Raw genomic sequence first — 17,697 nt, forward strand, 5'->3', positions numbered from 1 at the left:
TCCACTTAAATTATCCACTATCACCAAATTCCAATAATGAGATTACAATGTTCTTCTCTAGTATAACTAGAGGCTCACAACAACATCAAGATTACAATCTTAGATCAACAATACATATAGTCATCATCTATAAATATGGATACACCAAAGAAAAAGTTTGGGTCTCACCAAATGGGTATAGTGGGAGAGCACCTTAGAGAAGACAAACACCAAATCAGAACCGTTAGATTTGTGGAGCACTTTGCAAGGATTCACTACCCAAAATTTGAGCTAAAATAAATGAGAATCAACCCCTTAATCTTCAAGTCAAAGTGTCAAAACCCACTATTTCTCTCTTAAAATTATCATGGAAATCCGTTATCTTTTCTTTTTTTTCTTCTATGCCGTGATGAAAATCTGCTTTGCGACTAATACCTTAACTTCATACCAGTCCATCATAGACCATGACAACACCACTTTAAGTTCCTCTGAGAATATCTTTGAGTTGGGGTTCTTTTCTCCAGGAGATTCCAAGTATAGGTACTTAGGAATATGGTACAAGAGAACACCTGATGTCATCGTTTGGGTTGCAAATAGAAACAACCCACTTGCTGATTATTTTGGAGAACTAAGGATCAGTAACAAGTCAAACCAGCTTGTTCTTCTAAACAGCTCAAAAATCATTATTTGGTCGTCAAATTCATGGTCGGAGGGGACAGAGAAAAATATTGTTGCTCAGCTTTTGGACTCGGGTAATCTCGTCCTCAAAGATATGAATAGTATGAACTCCGAGCAATATTTATGGCAGAGCTTTGATTTTCCAACAGACACACAATTACCAGGTATGAAGCTTGGATGGGACTCAAAATCTGGCCTAAATCGATATTTAACATCATGGAAAAGTGCTGATAACCCTTCCGAAGGAGGCTTTACTTACAGAATGGCCACTTACGGCATACCTCAAGGGGTTCTAGCAGAGGGCTCGATCATAAAGTTTCGGACAGGGGAATGGAATGGAGTTCGTTTTAGTGGTGTTCAACTGTTGACATCAAACAATAATACACTAAACTTCACTGTTTCTATCAATGAGAATGAATCCTATTACCTATGTGAGCCAGCGGCTAATTTACGATTCACTGCACGCCTAACATTGAATCATTCAGGAATACTCGAACGTCTTGTATTGGAGGATAGGAGTACACAATGGAGTATTATGTACTCGAGACCATACGAGCCATGTGACACCTATGGCTACTGTGGTGTAAATGGTATCTGCAAAATCAATGGGGATCCCATATGTGATTGTTTAGAGGGGTTCACTCCGAGGTCTCAACGGTGCTGGGATGTGTTAAATTTATCCAAAGGGTGTAAGAGGAAAACACCATTAAATTGTCAGACAAAATATGGCTTTGTCAAGGTTGCGGGAGTGAAACTGCCTAACTTGTTGAACTTTCGTTTGGACAAGAACATGAGCTTAGAGGAGTGTGAGTTGTCTTGCTTGAAGAATTGTTCTTGTTCTGCTTATGCCCGTTCAGACATTAGACACGGAAGAAGTGGTTGTTTGATGTGGTTCGACAATCTAATCGATGTCCGAGTATTCAGCGTGAAAGGAAGTGATCAAGATTTGTATATAAAATTATCTGCTTCAGAAATAAGTAACTTTTGATTTTATATTTGTGAACTCTGTATTGCTTTGCTTTTTTTTTTTCTTCCTACTTATTTTTTTTCCTCGATATCGTGATTGTTTCCAGAATCTACTAGAGTTGCAAAAAGGAGGAAAACTTTAAAGGTAATCGTCATAGGTTCAGTTATCACTAGCCTGTGTGTCTTGGCTCTGGTACTTTGGTGCATAATTCAAAGACCAAGAAAACTAAAAGTGAGAGGTAAGCATAATCTCCAACCATGTCTTTCCTGTTGACATGTAATTTTTATGTGATGATGAAGAATATTAAGCATTAAATTCGATCATGAAATTGCATAGCTCAACGCATCGATGAATGTATAAAGCTGCCTTTATTTGATTTGGCTGAAATTAGCGCTGCTACAAACAATTTCTCTCCTGAAAATATATTAGGAGTGGGAGGATTTGGTCCTGTTTACAAGGTAAAAGATTATAAGCTTAACTTAACACATTGACATTTAAAGAATCCATAGGTTCTTGTAAGTTAAATTGATTAAACATTCTTTCAAAAAAAATTGATTAAATAAAATCAAAGACAATAGCATATTGTTTTTACTATATGCAGGGAAATCTTTCAACAGGACTAGAAATAGCAGTGAAGAGACTATCGAAAGAATCACAACAGGGTGCAAAAGAGTTTAAGAATGAAGTAGACTTAATTGCAAAACTTCAACACAAGAATCTTGTTGCCCTTTTGGGATGTTGCATTCAAGGAGATGACAGGATGTTAATCTATGAGTACTTGCCCAATAAAAGTTTAGATTATTTTATTTTTGGTTCGACCCACTAGATCTTACATAATTTTCTTTAGCCACATTCATTCTTATTTCATTTATAATCTTTTAACTTTGAGATTGACGTTTGGGATTGCAAATCATATGTAGAGCGTCAAAAGAGCAGTTGGATATCTTGGGAAAATAGCTTCGACATTGTGATAGGAATTGCCAAAGGACTCATGTACCTCCATCATGATTCGAAACTTCAAATTATCCATAGGGATCTCAAAGCTGGCAACATTTTACTAGATTCCAATATGACTCCGAAGATTTCAGACTTTGGTTTAGCAAGGATTTTTGAAGGTGATGAGAGAGAAACCACAACAAGGAGAGTTGTTGGAACATAGTAAGTTTCTGTACATTCCAACTCTAGCTTTCATCATCATATGTATTTTATGACTCATGTCACAATTGTCTGGTGCAGTGGCTATATGTCCCCAGAGTACGCAGTTGATGGAATATTTTCTGTTAAATCTGATGTCTTTAGTTTTGGTGTACTATTGCTTGAGATAGTAAGCGGTGAAAAAAATTGAAGATTCAATCATCCAGATCACCATCATAATCTTCTAGGACATGTAAGTAGCTCGAAAAATATGGGAATATTCTTAATTATTAATTAAATGACTAAGGAAATATTATGTTACTGCAATTGATACAGGCATGGTTGTTGTGGAATGAGGGCAAAACCTTGGAACTAATGGATCCACACTTGGCAGAATCATGCATTGAATCCCAAGTCGTTAGATGTATCCATGTGGGCTTATTGTGCGTTCAGAAATGCAGAAATGATAGGCCAACAATGAGCGCTGTAGTTGTAATGCTAGCGAACGAGGGAGTGAAGTTACCTCAGCCAAAAGAACCTGGATTTTTTATTGAAAGAAGTTCTGATCAGGACTCAATGTCCGGAAATAATAAAGAATCTTATTCACGAAATGGAGTGACTATCACGTTTGATGGTAGATAGAAACCTCATGGTTTTGATCCATGGATTAAATGTGTTTTAGTTCATAATAATGTTAATAAAACAGTTGTATTTACAGTAATGATGCTCAGTTTGAAGTAATTTAATCTCAATCGATTGGCCAATAGTTGTGGCTGTCATGTTCAAAACCAGTCAGCTTTATATACAAAACCTATTTAATGTTATAGTCTCCACAAATATTATTCAGTTTTACTTTGTCCTTATAGAAATTTTACTGGATTTTCCTTTTTTTTCCTTCAAGGAAGGGAAAAAAAATAAAAGAAGAAATTTTACTAAAGGAAAACAGGTGATTGAAATTTTAGTTACAATGTTGAGTAATGAGTAGCAACAAAATTAGCATTTATTGTTATACCAGCTGCCTTCATTGATAATCTTCTATTAACGTTGATTGACAAAATGCATCGGCTGTATCTGCTATGACGTTTGTCATTTGGACTATTCTTGCATTTTATAGGAACATGTGCTTAACAAATTAAGAAGAAAAAAAACAAGAGGAGTTATGTTTTTAGCATTGTTATTATGTTGACCAACTTTGTAGCAAGACAAAATAATCTATAAATGCAGGAAAAAACAGGGGAACTATATGTGAAAAAGTAAGATATATGAATGTATTGCTACACATTCTAATTTTTCTTTTCTTTATTGAAAAGATACACATTTTACCGCTAAAATGAAAACCATGGCATTCTTGCTTGGTGGCCAAAAAGGGAAAAAAAACCAAAATTTTAACTTAATGTGAAGAATGCCTTTCAACAACATAAAGGAAAATGCATTCCATACATGAAAAAAATTCATCAATTATTTTTTTCCCTGTAAATATTTTTAAGTGACGCTACATCACTTTTAATTGCGTGATTAAAATTAAGTACACATAATAGTATATAAAAAGTATGTACACTTTATGATGTAGCATGAGAAACTTTATTGTTTTTGTCATTTAGTCCATATTACTTTAGTTTGCTTATTTTATTATTTTATCATTTGGGGTTAAACGATGCGTTTTGGGACCAGATATTTTGGCATTTGTATTGAACTTTAGTCTTTTAAGGAAAAGGACGAAAATTATTTTCCCTCATTATCTTTGTTGCAATTAATGTTTTCCTGATACATGGAATGGAGCTTGCTGGCGGCTACGGATATATAGTCCAACCAATTTTATCCATTGATTTCTTCTAAACATGATGGTGAACACGAGATTGTCACCCCATGAGGAGGAACATGCCTTGCTTGTGATTTAGGAGGAGAACTACATGGCTAACATGCCTATTGGAGAGGGCATTTAACGCCACCTAGAAATGCGTCCTCAAACTGCCGTTAGCAAGAATCAGCGAGAGGATGAAGGGAGCTCATCATCTCTATAACGCCTTACTAATCCATGACGGTTACACTGTGTATTTAAAATTGTGCTTAACTCGTTAAGCGAGTCATTTGGACTCAGAAGTGTAATTAAGATTAAATGTGGTTTAGGTACTAAAAACTTTAGTCAATGGAATTAAAATTTATATTAAAAGATTTGAATATGTACAAGGGATCCCAAAAGTTTTAAACCAAAATACAATTATAACCAAAAGTTACAAAAATAGCTGACCTAAGCAGCATCTTAAGTCCCTCAAAATATATCTCAACCGTGGCAGCTGAGCAGACTGAGTATGTACATGCTGCCCCTAGAGCTCTCCAACTCATGACTGATCCAATTTCCCCTTGCCCTTACCTGCACCACAAAGCACTCATGAGCCAAGGCCCAGTAAGAAAACTCGACTACGAAAACAACTATTTAATCAAGCATTAACATCAAATATATACTTCACGGATCATAAATAAACTAAGATTAACTTTCTAACAAGTTATATGACCTTTGCCGAATAGGTGCATATCGCATCCCCGTGGTGGTCCTGTCATAACGGCCTACATTCTGCATGATTATCGACGATTATGACCCTCTTTCTAATCATTCACAAATAAACACAAACAATAGATGCAACATATGCAAATATAGAGTAAAGATGTTTAACTCTAATCAGCTTCAGGGCACGATCATAATTGTGTTCAATAGTCAGAGCCAACGCCTCATTATCGGTGCATGTGCCAGTTTTCTTACCTCGAGTCCTCCACGAAAGATGAAACGACCTCGAGTACGATCCTTTTCCCAAGCCTTGAGAAAACCCTAGTCACAACATGAACGATACGCTAATTAGGAACTAAGTCTAAAGACGGGCCCTAAAATCAAAACCTAGCTCTCGAGACTACCAATTTCAGTCAACGCAAAAATATAATCATCCCCGAGCCCCCAAGTGGGCCCCTAAATCAGAATATAGAAACCCTAAACCTAACTCTCAAATTTTAATAAAAATATCTTTCAGGCCACCTGGCGCGGTCACGCCCACATAAATATTTGGGTTTCTAGGGTACTAGCACGGTCACGCTGGTGGCCTTGAAACCCAAAATTGAACTCAAAATCCCTTAGTTTCAAGGACACTGGACACTAGCGCGATCGCGCTAGGTCACCAAAAACCCAAAATGAGCCTAGAATTTTGATGTTCGTCCCCAAACCAATCTTACGACTTTCCCCTGCAACCTCATACCAAAAACTCGACCTAAACTGATTTTCCAATAGATATTTTTTTTTACCACAAATCACCTTAAAATCAATAGTAAAACCAACCCCAAACTTCAAAATACCCATCACTTAAACAAAAACACACTAAAATCATAAATTACAACTTTGAGCTTTGAACTTAGAAAATTACCACAATACATGAGAATCCAAGCCAAATTTGTGAGTTTCAAACTCAATCCCAAGCTAAGAACAGTGACCAATCATGTTTCCACCAACAACAACAACACCAAATACTCCCTAGAAGCATCAAACCTTCAAAATTTACCTTAACCTCAAATTGACCTAGAACACCTCAAAGAAGAAATGAAAAACAGAGCAAATGATCCACACCTCCACTAATTTCGAATTCCTAGCTGGTTATGGCTTCAACCACTTTTAATCTTTTCACTTGCTACTTAATTCCTCAAAGATTTTCTTCAAAATTTCAAACATTCTCTTCCAATCCAAGTGTTGTCCTTTGGGCAAGATAATAGAAACAAAGAGAGAGAATGAGCATATGGGGAAAAACGTGAGTCCTTAGTGTAGACGCTCCAGATTTCGTACTTGTGAAAGGTCCAAAGCACCCAGTAAAGTCCCCTAAACGCCTAAATATAGGCCTCGCAAGGGGCGCCTCGCGAGGGCCTCGCGCCCAGTGACCATGCCTCACTGGAGGCGTCTCGTGAAGGCAGCGCGCCACAACTCGGCGTGCCCAGATGCTCTGCCTCGCAAGGGGCGTCCTGCGAGGGCCTCGCGCCCAGCCGTCACGCCTCGCTGGAGGCGTCTCGCGAAGGCTGCATGCCCAGATGCTCCCCCTCGCGAAGGGCGTCTCGCGAGGGCCTCGCTCCCAGCAGCCACGCCTCGCTGGAGGCATCTCGCGAAGGCAGCGCACCACAACTCAGCGTGCCCAGATACTCCGCCTTGCAAGGGGCGTCTCGCGAGGGCCTCGTGCCCAGCCGTCATGCCTCGCTGGAGGCGTCTCGTGAAGGCAGCGCACCACAACTTGGCGTGCCTAGATGCTCCGCCTCGCGAGGGGCGTCTCGCGAGGGCCTCGCGCCCAGCAGCCAAGCCTCGCTAGAGGCGTTCCGTGAAGCCTTGCATCATGCCTCCTCTTGGTGCACTCGGCCCTACCAAGCCTCATCCGCACCACTAGGGGTCACCTCCCAAAATTGGCCTCACTAAGGGGTCTTATCTCACCCCTTAAGATTAGTGCCAACTACTAGGCACCACTCTTACTGTAAGTCCAACAAGAGGTAAAATCATGGATCTCTCTAACACACCAATAACGGCGAATTGGAGGGGCCTCATAGCGATTCACACCAAGTCAGAAGAAGTACGGACACTAAGCCCATGCCAGATAAGTAGTGGTCGTACGAGTGAAGTACTTGTTATGATCCACACCAGGCAATCTCTGACACTCGTACTCAATAAGTAGTGGAGACATCCCCACGAACTCTGACCATGTACTGGAGCCGACACCACTACCCCTGAGAACACTCTCCTGATAGTGTACTCATGTACCATCTGGTCCCCTGGACCACAATGTATCAGGGGCCATTAGAGCCCACTATAAAAGGAACCCCACTTCCACTTGGAAAGGGGTTGGGAAAAACATTGTAGCACTACACCATAAAAAATACAAGTTCATTTCACCATTTTCTTTCTGCAACTATTCTTTGAGTTTCTAATTAGATCTTTGAAGTTTTTCATTTCATAAGCTCTATATTTCAATTTTTCTAACTTAACTTGGTTGACGAGTTTTCACCATCAACAGTTTGGCGTCGTCTGTGGGAAGAATAGGTTGCAAGCCACTGTTCTTCCATTGATTCCAATAAGAAAAAGATGTCGCGACATTCGAAACGGTTGAGAGAGCCGCGGGAGGTAGAGGTCCATCTTGACATAGATCAGCTAAAAGCCTCCATGAGGGATCCTCCCCCACCTACAAACGTGGAGGCCCCAAAGGAGCCTGAGGTCCACGGAGATGAAAGGGAGGCCTCATCCTCGGCGGTCCCACCTAAGGAGGATCGTCCAAGGCCGGTGGCTGCCTCGGGAAGGGGTGCTGGTGAGTTCCTGCCTCCAAGGCCGCTACAGGTGCCAAACTCCGGTCGGGAGGATCCAGGCCCCTGGACGCGCCGTGCTGACAAGCACCCTCGGGTCCATTCCATGAGCTCGTGTTCTAAGTCTCAATTCTACGAAGATGAGATACGAGAACTTCACCGCAAGAATCAGAGGCTAAAAACCACCCTGGAGAACATGCAAGAGGTGTTAAATGGCCTGTTGCAAGGGAGATCACACGTGACACTCCCTAAGCGGAAAGAGAGGCCAGGAGGGGGTAGAAACCACCGTCCCAGTAGAGGATGGAAGGACCCGACTCTCCACTAGTAACACCCCCCGAACGAAGCAGCACGAACATCCCAGACCACCGAAGCCACCCCAGGGGCCAGAGCCGAAGACCAACGCTGCCCCTCGTAATGATGTTGAGGTCACCTCAAGGAGAACACCCTCAGATTTATGAGAAGAACTCAACAAAAAGAAGGCGGGTAAAAGGACTACACCCCTTGTGGCGCCCCAGGAAGGCAAAGGAAAGGGGGATCCTAACCCATCCACGCTGAGAGACTCCTTGAACAAGAGGAGGCAAGACCTAGACACTGAAATGAGGAGCCTACGTAGCAAAACCATCACCGCCTCCAGAGGTCAAGCCTTTGAGGATGACTTCGACCATGAGTCGCCCTTCTTCAAGGAGATCCAAGCCATCCGGCTTCCGGTCAACTTCAAGGAGCCCCATATGACCCCTTACGAAGGAAGCACATATCTGAAATACCATCTGGATGCATTTAACAACCTGATGAAGCTGAGGGGAATTAGTAGCGGGGCTAGATGTCATTGCTTCGCTGTCACATTGAAAGGACCTGCGTACAAATGGTTCAAAAGACTTAGACCAGGGTCCATCAGATCTTGGCAACAGTTTTCCAATGAATTCCTCTAGCAAGACCACGTCGTGCGGGACTACACGATGCCAGGCACCAACCTCACCAACGTGAAGCAAGGAGAAAACGAGAGTCTGAAGAGCTACATTCACAGGTTTAATATGGAGGCAGCAAAAGTAGGGAGCTTGACCTGTAGAGAGCTGAAAATGGCCATCATAGCCGGAGTGCGCCCGGGAAGCAAGTTGTGGGATAACATGCTCAAGAGGGAGGTCACAGACTTGGATGATTTCTACGAGCGAGAGCAAAAATATATTCGCGTGGAGGATGGTCACGAAAGCCTCAAAGCCGGAAAAGGCCAGTCGCCTCCAAAACCCTCAATCTGAGAAAGCCAAAGTGGTGCAAAGAAGAAGAGGGTCTATGAGGGAACGAGAGATGATCGACCCCATAAGCATCAGCGTCCTGATGAGCGCAAACAAGGCCCCTACACCTTTTATACTGACCTCACCCATGCAAGAGAACATATTTTCATTACGAACGAAAACAAGGTCCCTTTCAGAAGGGCCCCGCCAATGAAAAAAGACCGGTCTAAAAGAGACCCCAACAAGTATTGCCAGTATCACAAAGATATCGGCCACACTATCGCGGAATGCAACCATTTGAAGGTGGAAATCGAGGAGCTCATCCGCAGGGGACATTTGGGCAGATACGTGCGCAAGGAGAACCAAAGGCCAGAAGAAGGAGCATCCCCGCCGCGGGCACGAGAGGTGGCCCCAGAAGTGCAAGGAGAGGTCAGGACCATCTTTGGAGGACCTAGATTCGGTGGTGAAACAAGGAAGGGACGAGATAGATATGCCAGAGAGGCCAGACGAAGTCCACCACTGTGCGTCTTAAGTCTGGAGCAACACCCCCCGAAGAGTTTTAAGGGTTAAATGACTCAATAACCTTCACTGAGGAAGATGCCCGGGGTGTACACTTCCCCCATAATGACCCCCTAGTGTTGCTGTCCAGCTTGCTAACATGAGGGTGCATCGGGTCTTGGTGGATAACAGAAGCTCTGTGGACATCTTATATCGCCCAGCTCTGGAGAAGATGGGACTAAACATCCGACACCTAAAGCCTTGCAATACTTCTTTCTATAGATTTACGGGAGATTCGATATAGCCCCTTGGGGCAATCGAGTTGGCCCTCACTATGGGAGAACAACCCAGACAAACCACCATAATGGCAAACTTTGTTGTGGTAGATTGCGCCTCAGCCTTCAATGTGGTATTAGGGAGACCTTCCCTAAGAGAATTGAAGGTGATAACTTCTGTATACCACTTAGCTATGAAATTCCCAACTCCCGGGGAATAGCATGCATGAAAGGAGAGCAGAAGGAAGAGAGAGAATGCTATAACACATCCTTCCGCACAGCCACAAAGCCATCAGCGCCTATGGCAATGGTTGTGCATGAAGGCGCGAACCCACACGAATTAGACCCACGAGTCACAGAAGAGCCCAGGGCTGAACCGGTAGAGGAGTTGGAAGAAGTAACGGTCATGAATGAGCTTTTGAGAAAGTTGAAGGTAGGAAAAAACCTTGTAGGTGACATGAAGGAGAAGCTAGTAGAGCTCTTGAAAACCAACCTCGACGTATTCGCTTGGAGTCACGAGGATATGGTGGGGATAGACCCAGCGGTCATGTGCCACCATCTGAACATCGACCCAAAAGCAAGGCCGGTGAGGCAGAAAAGGAGAGCGCTGGACCCAGAGAGATACATGGCCCTAAAAGAGGAAGTTGACAAGTTGAAGGCGAACGGGTTCATCCGAGAGGCATTTTACCCATTGTGGGTATCAAACCCAGTGCTAGTCCCGAAGCCCAATGGAAAATGGAGGACTTGTGTGGATTTTACCAGCCTCAATAAGGCCTACCCTAAGGATAGCTTCCCGCTTCCTAGGATAGAACAGTTGGTAGACGCCACAGCGAGGCACGAGCTACTTAGCTTCATGGACGCATATTTTGGGTATAACCAAATACCCATGAACCCTACTAATGAAGAACACACTTCGTTCATAACAGACAAGGGGTTGTATTGCTATAAAGTGATGCCCTTTGGTTTATAAAACGCAGGTGCCACTTATCAAAGGTTGGTGAACAAAATGTTCGCAAATCAAATAGGAAGGAACATGGAAGTATACGTGGACGACATGCTGGTGAATACAAAGAAGGTGGGGGAGCTCACCATCGACCTCATGGAAATGTTCAACACCCTTTGAAGGTATAGAATGAAGCTGAATCCACTCAAATTCACCTTCGGAGTTTCGTCAGGAAAGTTCATGGGTTTCATGGTGAATTCCCGAGGTATCGAGGCTAATCCTGAAAAAATCAAGGCCTTGTTGGAAATGAGCCCACCACGAAGTAGAAAAGAGGTGCAATGCTTAACGGAGAGAGTAGCGCCCTCAATAGGTTCATCTCCAGGTCTACTGACAAATGCCTCCCTTTCTTCAACATCCTAAAAGGGAACAAAAAGTTCGCTTGGGATGATGAATGCCAAGATGCTTTCACCAAGCTAAAGGAACACCTTGGAAAGCCACCCCTTTTGGCCAAGCCAGAAAAAGGGGAGAAGTTGTATTTGTATCTAGCTGTATCAGAGCATTCCATAAGCGCCGCCTTTGTCAAGGGGGAAAAGAAGCACCAGCAACTTGTGTACTATGTGAGTAAACAGTTGATAGACGCAGAAACCCGGTACCCGAAAATAGAGAAGTTAGCATATGCCCTGATAGTGGCTTCTCGAAAGTTGAGGCCCTATTTTCATGCTCATGCGATTGAGGTGCTCACAAACACCCCCCTGCGTCAAGTCTTGCACAAGTCAGAGACTTCGGGAAGGTTGTTAAAATGTTCGATTGAATTGAGTCAGTTCAACATCACTTACACCCCAAGGACCTCAATCGACGGGCAGGTACTTGCAGATTTTATAGTCGAGTTTGCATACCGACCCCAAGAGGAGGGGATAATAGAGGAGAATGAACTGGCGCATGAAGAGGAAAGGCACCCTAAAGAATGGAGCCTCCATGTAGATGGAGTGTCTAATGAAGGGGGAGTCGGCGCTGGCATAGTGATGACGGGACCCGAAGGGCACAAGATGTATTGTGCCTTGAGATTTGGATTCGAAGCTTCCAATAATGAGGCAGAATATGAGACGTTGTTGGCCGGCCTGTGGCTAGCTAAGGAGTTAAAGGTAGCCCACTTGAATGTCTTTAGTGACTCACAGCTGGTAGTGTTTCAAGTGAAGGGCGAATACCAAGCTAGAGGTCCAAAGATGGCTGCATACCTCACCAAGGTGAAGGAGTATTTGGATCAGTTCGAAAAATACACGATAGAACAGATCCCCAGGGAGCAGAACACAAACGTTGATGCGCTTGCGAAACTTGCCGCCACACGAGATGAAGACACGCTTAAGTCCATACCGGTCGAATATCTCCCCAAGCCAAGAATAGCAGAAGAAAGGATCAACATGGTCAATAGCTCTGAGGAGTCATGGTTTGCGCCCATTGGGAGGTACTTAAATGACGGGACCTTGCCTTTGGATAAAAAAGAGGCCCGCAGACTGATTTACAGAGCCGCTCAGTACACCCTAGTAGATGGAACCTTGTATAAGAGAGGCTTCTCTACCTCGCTCCTACGGTGCGTAGATAAGGGAGAGGCGTCAAAATTTTTACAAGAGATACACGAAGGGGAATGTGGAAACCATGATGGGGGGCAGTCCATGGCAAAAAAGGCCATTCGCCAGGGGTATTATTGGCCTACCATGGAGAAGGACGCGAGCGACTTCGCGAGAAGGTGTGACAAGTGCCAGAGACATGCGAATTACCCCCGACAATCACCAAATGAGCTGGTGAGCATGACCAGTCCGTGGCCCTTCACTGTGTGGGGGATTGACTTGATTGGGGCACTGCCAACAGGAAGAGGAGGAGCTAAGTACGTGGTGGTAGCAGTCGACTATTTCTCTAAGTGGGTGGAAGTGGAGCCTTTAGTCAACATAACGGCTAAGCAGATCACCACCTTTGTCAACAAGTACATTGTTTGCAGATTCAGAGTACCTTACAAGATTATCTTCGACAATGGAACGCAATTTGAAGGAGGGATGTTCGAGGAATACTGCAAGGCAAAAGGAATCAAGAGGATTTTTTCTGCAGTAGTACATCCCCAAGCCAATGGACAAGTAGAGGCCATCAACAAGATCCTGAAAAGGAACTTGAAAACTAAGTTGGAAAAGTTGAAAGGGGCCTAGGTCGAGGAACTCCCAAATGTACTCTGGGCCTACAGGACCACCCCTCGTTCCACCACTGAGGAGACACCTTTCATCTTGGCCTACGGCTGCGAGGCTATCCTTCCGATAGAAATGAAGATTAACTCCATCCGCACGCAAGCATGTGATGACCAGGCTAACATCACAGCATTGGTCGGGAACTTGGACCTGCTGGAAGCCAAGAGGGAAAGGGCACAACTAAGGCTAGCCACATATCAGCAACGGGCAGTGAGGTACTACAATTCAAGGGCTCGAGAGATAAAGTTCAGGGTAGGAGACATGGTACTGAGGAAGGTACTCCCCAACACGCGAGACCCGGGGGCGGGGGTACTAGGGGCGAACTGGGAAGGACCCTACCAGGTCGCTTAGTGCATACCTCCAAACACCTACAAACTGGCCCGCATGGATAACACCATTATACCTCGGGCGTGGAATGCGGAACACCTCAAGAAATACTACCAGTGAGACTTCTACACCCGTGCAAAGAAGACCTATGTTTAGTTTGTTCCCTGTTATGTTCACTTAGTAAGTAAGAATTAAAGAGGCTACCTAGGTAACCTCCTAATTAGATGTAACCCTTTCATATGTATGTCATTGTAACCCGCACGTTATGAATGAAACAGTTCACCACTTTACGTGTCATTCTTCTTCTCTATAGCACCCACCAAAGTGCCTGCTGAAATAAATTTCACCAAACAGTTGGGGGGGGGGGGGGGGGGGGGGGTAGGACAGGAGGCAAAACATACAGCAAACAGGAGGATCCTAAAAGGACCCCTCATATCAAAGAGAACCTAAAAAGGACCCCCTATCAGGAGGATCCTATAAGGACCCCTTGACCCCTTGTCTCGAGACCCCTTATCAGGAGAATCCTAAAAGGACCCCTTGTCTCGAGACCCCTTATCAGGAGGATCCTAAAAGGACCCCCTTTGCAGGAGGACCCTAAAAAGGACCCCTCATATCAGAGGGAACCTAAAAAGAACCCCCTATCTGGAGGATCCTAAAAGGACCTCTTATATCAGGACCTTAAACGAGGTCCTTATATATAAAAAAAAAATGTGATGAACCCTTACAAACAGGGAGAAGACCTTGCAAGGCATCTCTTGTGTTCACAAGGATTAGCTACCCTTGTGAACATCAAGGAGGCCAAAAGGTCTTACAAAAAAAAAAACCAAATAAAGGCAGATTCTCCCACAAGAGGAAATGCCTCAGAAAGAGCACCCACCAATAAGCTTAGAGCGGCTACCAAGCCGTCTAGCCAAAAAGGGTCCTAAAAGAGGCCCTTGCAAAAATAGTATTATGAATAATGACAAGAAGGACGCTTCTCGCAAGAAATAATAAGTGTGCGCAAAAATATATAAAAGGATAGCTAGAACCCAAGGGGTCAATATATCCTTATAAGAACAATCAAGAGGCACTAAAGAAGGGGAACCTATCGAACCCATTTCCGTCAAATGACCTGGCCTCCCCTGGCTCTTCCACCGTCCGGGCTCCCTTTCCTCCCTATGCTATGCTCCCCCCATACGGGCTCAAAAGGACCTCGAACACAGAGGAATAAAAGATGAATGATCGCATATGTATATATACAAAAAAAAGAGTTTTGATAACATAACAAGACTCGGAAAAAATTACAAGAAAAATAGGGCTCGAACGAGCATACACCCACAGTGGACTAACTGACAAAAATCATAAAATGATAATCTCAAGGCCTCTTGCCATGGGCGTTCCACCCAGCCACCCAAGAAACGGCGTGCTCGCCAAAGGAGGAGAAATCGAAGTTAGGATCCTGCCTCCATACGCCATAAAAGGCGCGCTCTATGGACCTATACTCAATAGCTGCCTTGTCCGCCTCTAAGGAAGCGACCCTCCCTTGCAACGCAGCTGTAGCAGCCTTGGCACCCTCAAGTTCGACCTCTAAGGAAGCGACCCTCCCCTGCGATGCAGCCATAGTAGCATTAGCACCCTCAAGTTTGGCCTCTAAGCTAGTGACCCTTTCCTGCAGCATCGTGGCCTTGGAAATCGTCCTCTTCTTCTTTTTTGATGAGGAAGAAGCTTTCGCCGAGGCCTTCTCTAGCTTAGACCTGGTTTCAATAAGTTCCCTCTCGAGCTCCTGGACCTGGACCACAAGGCGGTCCCTCTCAGCATTCAACGTGGAAAGGTTGTGAGCTGAGTCGGCAAACCGCTGAGCCACTGTATAGGTCTGCACAAGAAAAATAACAACAACAATGATAAGAAACAAAAAAGAAAAGGAAGAAAAAGGGATATGGCTGACATAAGATGCATGAACTCACCCAAGCAGCGGAGCGCGCAAGAGTCTCCCCAAGATCCGACATAGCAAAACTCCCAAGACCACTCCAATCAGCTTCAGGAAGGTCTGTGGCGATCTGAACATACTGCCACCCGTAAGAGGCCACCATGCGGCCCACCCAGGGCGCCTCTTCTGAGCCAAGGGTACTTGGCTGAGTAAGGACGCCCTTAGGGGTGGCTAAGTAAGGATGATTGGAAAAATGAGCCCCCAGTAGATCAGGAGGGGGTGCAGGAAGATCAGGAAAGTGAGCCCCCGATGGACTAGGGTCGAGGGGAACCTGAGGAAAAGCATCGAAGTCCTCAGGATAAGGGTAGACAAAATGCCCCGGCATGGCCTGTTGATCCTGGGAGTGGGAAGCCATGTCAGGGTCTAGAGGGGCTAAAGGAGGGCATCCCCCAGGGGACGAAGACAGCTGGTGAGGTTGCCCGTGTCCAAGGGAGACCCCCTCTAGCACGCGCTCGGCCTCACCCTCATCCGAGCGATGTTCAGCCGAAGCAGCCTTCTTTTTCTTTGACCCGGGAATATTCCACAACAACCCGGGATCCGAAACCGGGGACAGCTTGTGAAAGTTGAGTTTTTCCATAGTGAAGAGGTATGTAGCCATTTTCTCAGCAGGGTTAGCATTGATGAATGTATTCACCACGTCCGCCTTCGACCCAACAACTCCAGGCATGGAGAAATGCTCTGCACGATTCACACAATTGCCGACACAAACATAAGTTATAAAACAGTAAGTTTCAAAAAAAAAAAAAGGTGGGTTGAAGTACTTATTGGGAGCAGAACGAAAGTGCTCACGGACAGAGAGGGGACCCTGCACAAAGGAAAAGTCCTGCTTCTATTACCCCGGGTTGGACACAGCACCCTCTATCAAGGGGACCGAAGTATTGGCTTTTTACAGGAAATAAAAGCCCTTGGACTTAGGAGAGGGCATGAGATTGTACATGAAATGCACCTCTTGGGCCGTAGGAGCATGATGGACAAGATCCATAAACGAGATGAAGAGGCAACTCAAGGTCAGCCAACTGTTGGGCGCCAGCTGGAGTGGAGTGAGGTCAAAATAATTGAGAACCGCGACAAAAAACGGGTGTAATGGGATTGTACCACCTGCTTTCAATATATGCTCGCTCATAGCCACGTAACCCAGATTTGGGCAATCAGCCCGACACTTGTCCGAAGGAACGTATAATGCATATTCTAGAGGAACACGGTAGTTCTCTATTATTTCCAACAGTTTATTCTCGAACACATGGGACACTAGGGAGGATGCCAACAGGGGGCAGTGCCCTGATCATCAGTAGTCACCTGTCGTCGCCCTCTCTTTGGCATAACTGCAAAACCAAAAGAAAAAGGTGAGGTGGAGACAGAACACTTTACCCTCCTTTTTTTCTTCCTAGCAAGAGTCTTCCACCGAGGCACCGGCTGCGAAAGTGCTAAACTAGGGTAGATCGAGAATAAGGGTTGAGGAGAAGACGGGACAGCCCCATGATAGTCATTAGGGGAGAATGAGCTAGGAGGCTTAGGCGGGAGATGTCCCTCCATAAGCTCCAACTCCATCTGCAAATCTAAAAGGGTCACCCTAAGGTTCGCTACATGGTCATTAAGGTCAAGGGGGAAAGGTACTCCGTCTCCTCTCAACACCGAGTCTATTTTGCTCTCTACCACCCAAATTTTACGCCTAAGTTCAGCCATATGCTCGAGATGACGAATACGGGCCTGCCTTAAGGTGTCATGGTCATGGTAAGGATTTTCCTCATGGGACTCTGAGTCTGAAGACAAGTCAACAAACTTGACCCCCGGAGGAATGTCGAACGGACCTTCACCTACCATGAGACCTCATCCCGAAAGCAAAAAGGGTTCACGTATAAATGAGATGATTGCTACAAAACACAAAGGAATGGGCTCAAAACCTCTAGGTAAAAATGCTCTAAATGACCCACTACGGGGTATGAATAAAGGGGCATGCAACAAGGTTAGCTCACGACAAGCTCAGGCCAAAATACCCCATCCCGAGTAGTGCTAATTTGGACCCAATGAACATAAGGAAAAAAAGAAATATACCTCAAGCAGGTAAAATGAGGCGCTGTCGTGGTCAAAAGGAGGTTGAGGGCCAAAAGCACTGTCGCAGTCGAAGAGAAGCAGATGGTCGAAATCACGCGTCTACAAAAA

General features: G+C 44.7%; 1 protein-coding gene across 2 annotated transcripts; it reads left to right on the top strand.

The window, feature by feature from the left end:
• Nucleotides 1–204: 204 nt before the first annotated feature.
• LOC133782560 (receptor-like serine/threonine-protein kinase SD1-8) lies at nucleotides 205–3,540 on the top strand. Of its 2 annotated transcripts, XM_062221890.1 has the most exons (7): nucleotides 212–1,634; nucleotides 1,731–1,862; nucleotides 1,961–2,082; nucleotides 2,226–2,436; nucleotides 2,545–2,782; nucleotides 2,861–3,011; nucleotides 3,095–3,540. In XM_062221890.1, the coding sequence occupies exons 1-6, from the start codon at nucleotides 347–349 to the stop codon at nucleotides 2,967–2,969; spliced, it is 2,100 nt and encodes a 699-aa protein (XP_062077874.1). In that variant the 5' UTR covers nucleotides 212–346; the 3' UTR covers nucleotides 2,970–3,011; nucleotides 3,095–3,540. The 2 variants fall into 2 exon arrangements, with proteins under 2 accessions (XP_062077875.1, XP_062077874.1); XM_062221891.1 differs by lacking the exons at nucleotides 2,861–3,011; nucleotides 3,095–3,540 and having other exon boundaries at nucleotides 205–1,634; nucleotides 2,226–2,398; nucleotides 2,545–2,716.
• The last annotated feature ends 14,157 nt before the right edge of the window (nucleotides 3,541–17,697 follow it).

Source organism: Humulus lupulus, chromosome 6, assembly GCF_963169125.1.
Source record: "Humulus lupulus chromosome 6, drHumLupu1.1, whole genome shotgun sequence".
In the NCBI taxonomy this organism is placed as follows: Eukaryota; Viridiplantae; Streptophyta; class Magnoliopsida; order Rosales; family Cannabaceae; genus Humulus; species Humulus lupulus.

What these genes read in the sequence shown, in the direction of transcription:
- LOC133782560 (XM_062221890.1), top strand. Translation starts at nt 347, where the DNA reads ATGGAAATCCGTTATCTTTTCTTTTTTTTCTTCTATGCCGTGATGAAA. An exon ending in AAGAAAACTAAAAGTGAGAG is followed by an intron (nt 1,863 to 1,960) that starts GTAAGCATAATC and finishes GAAATTGCATAG; the next exon opens with CTCAACGCATCGATGAATGT. An exon ending in AGGAGAGTTGTTGGAACATA is followed by an intron (nt 2,783 to 2,860) that starts GTAAGTTTCTGT and finishes TGTCTGGTGCAG; the next exon opens with TGGCTATATGTCCCCAGAGT.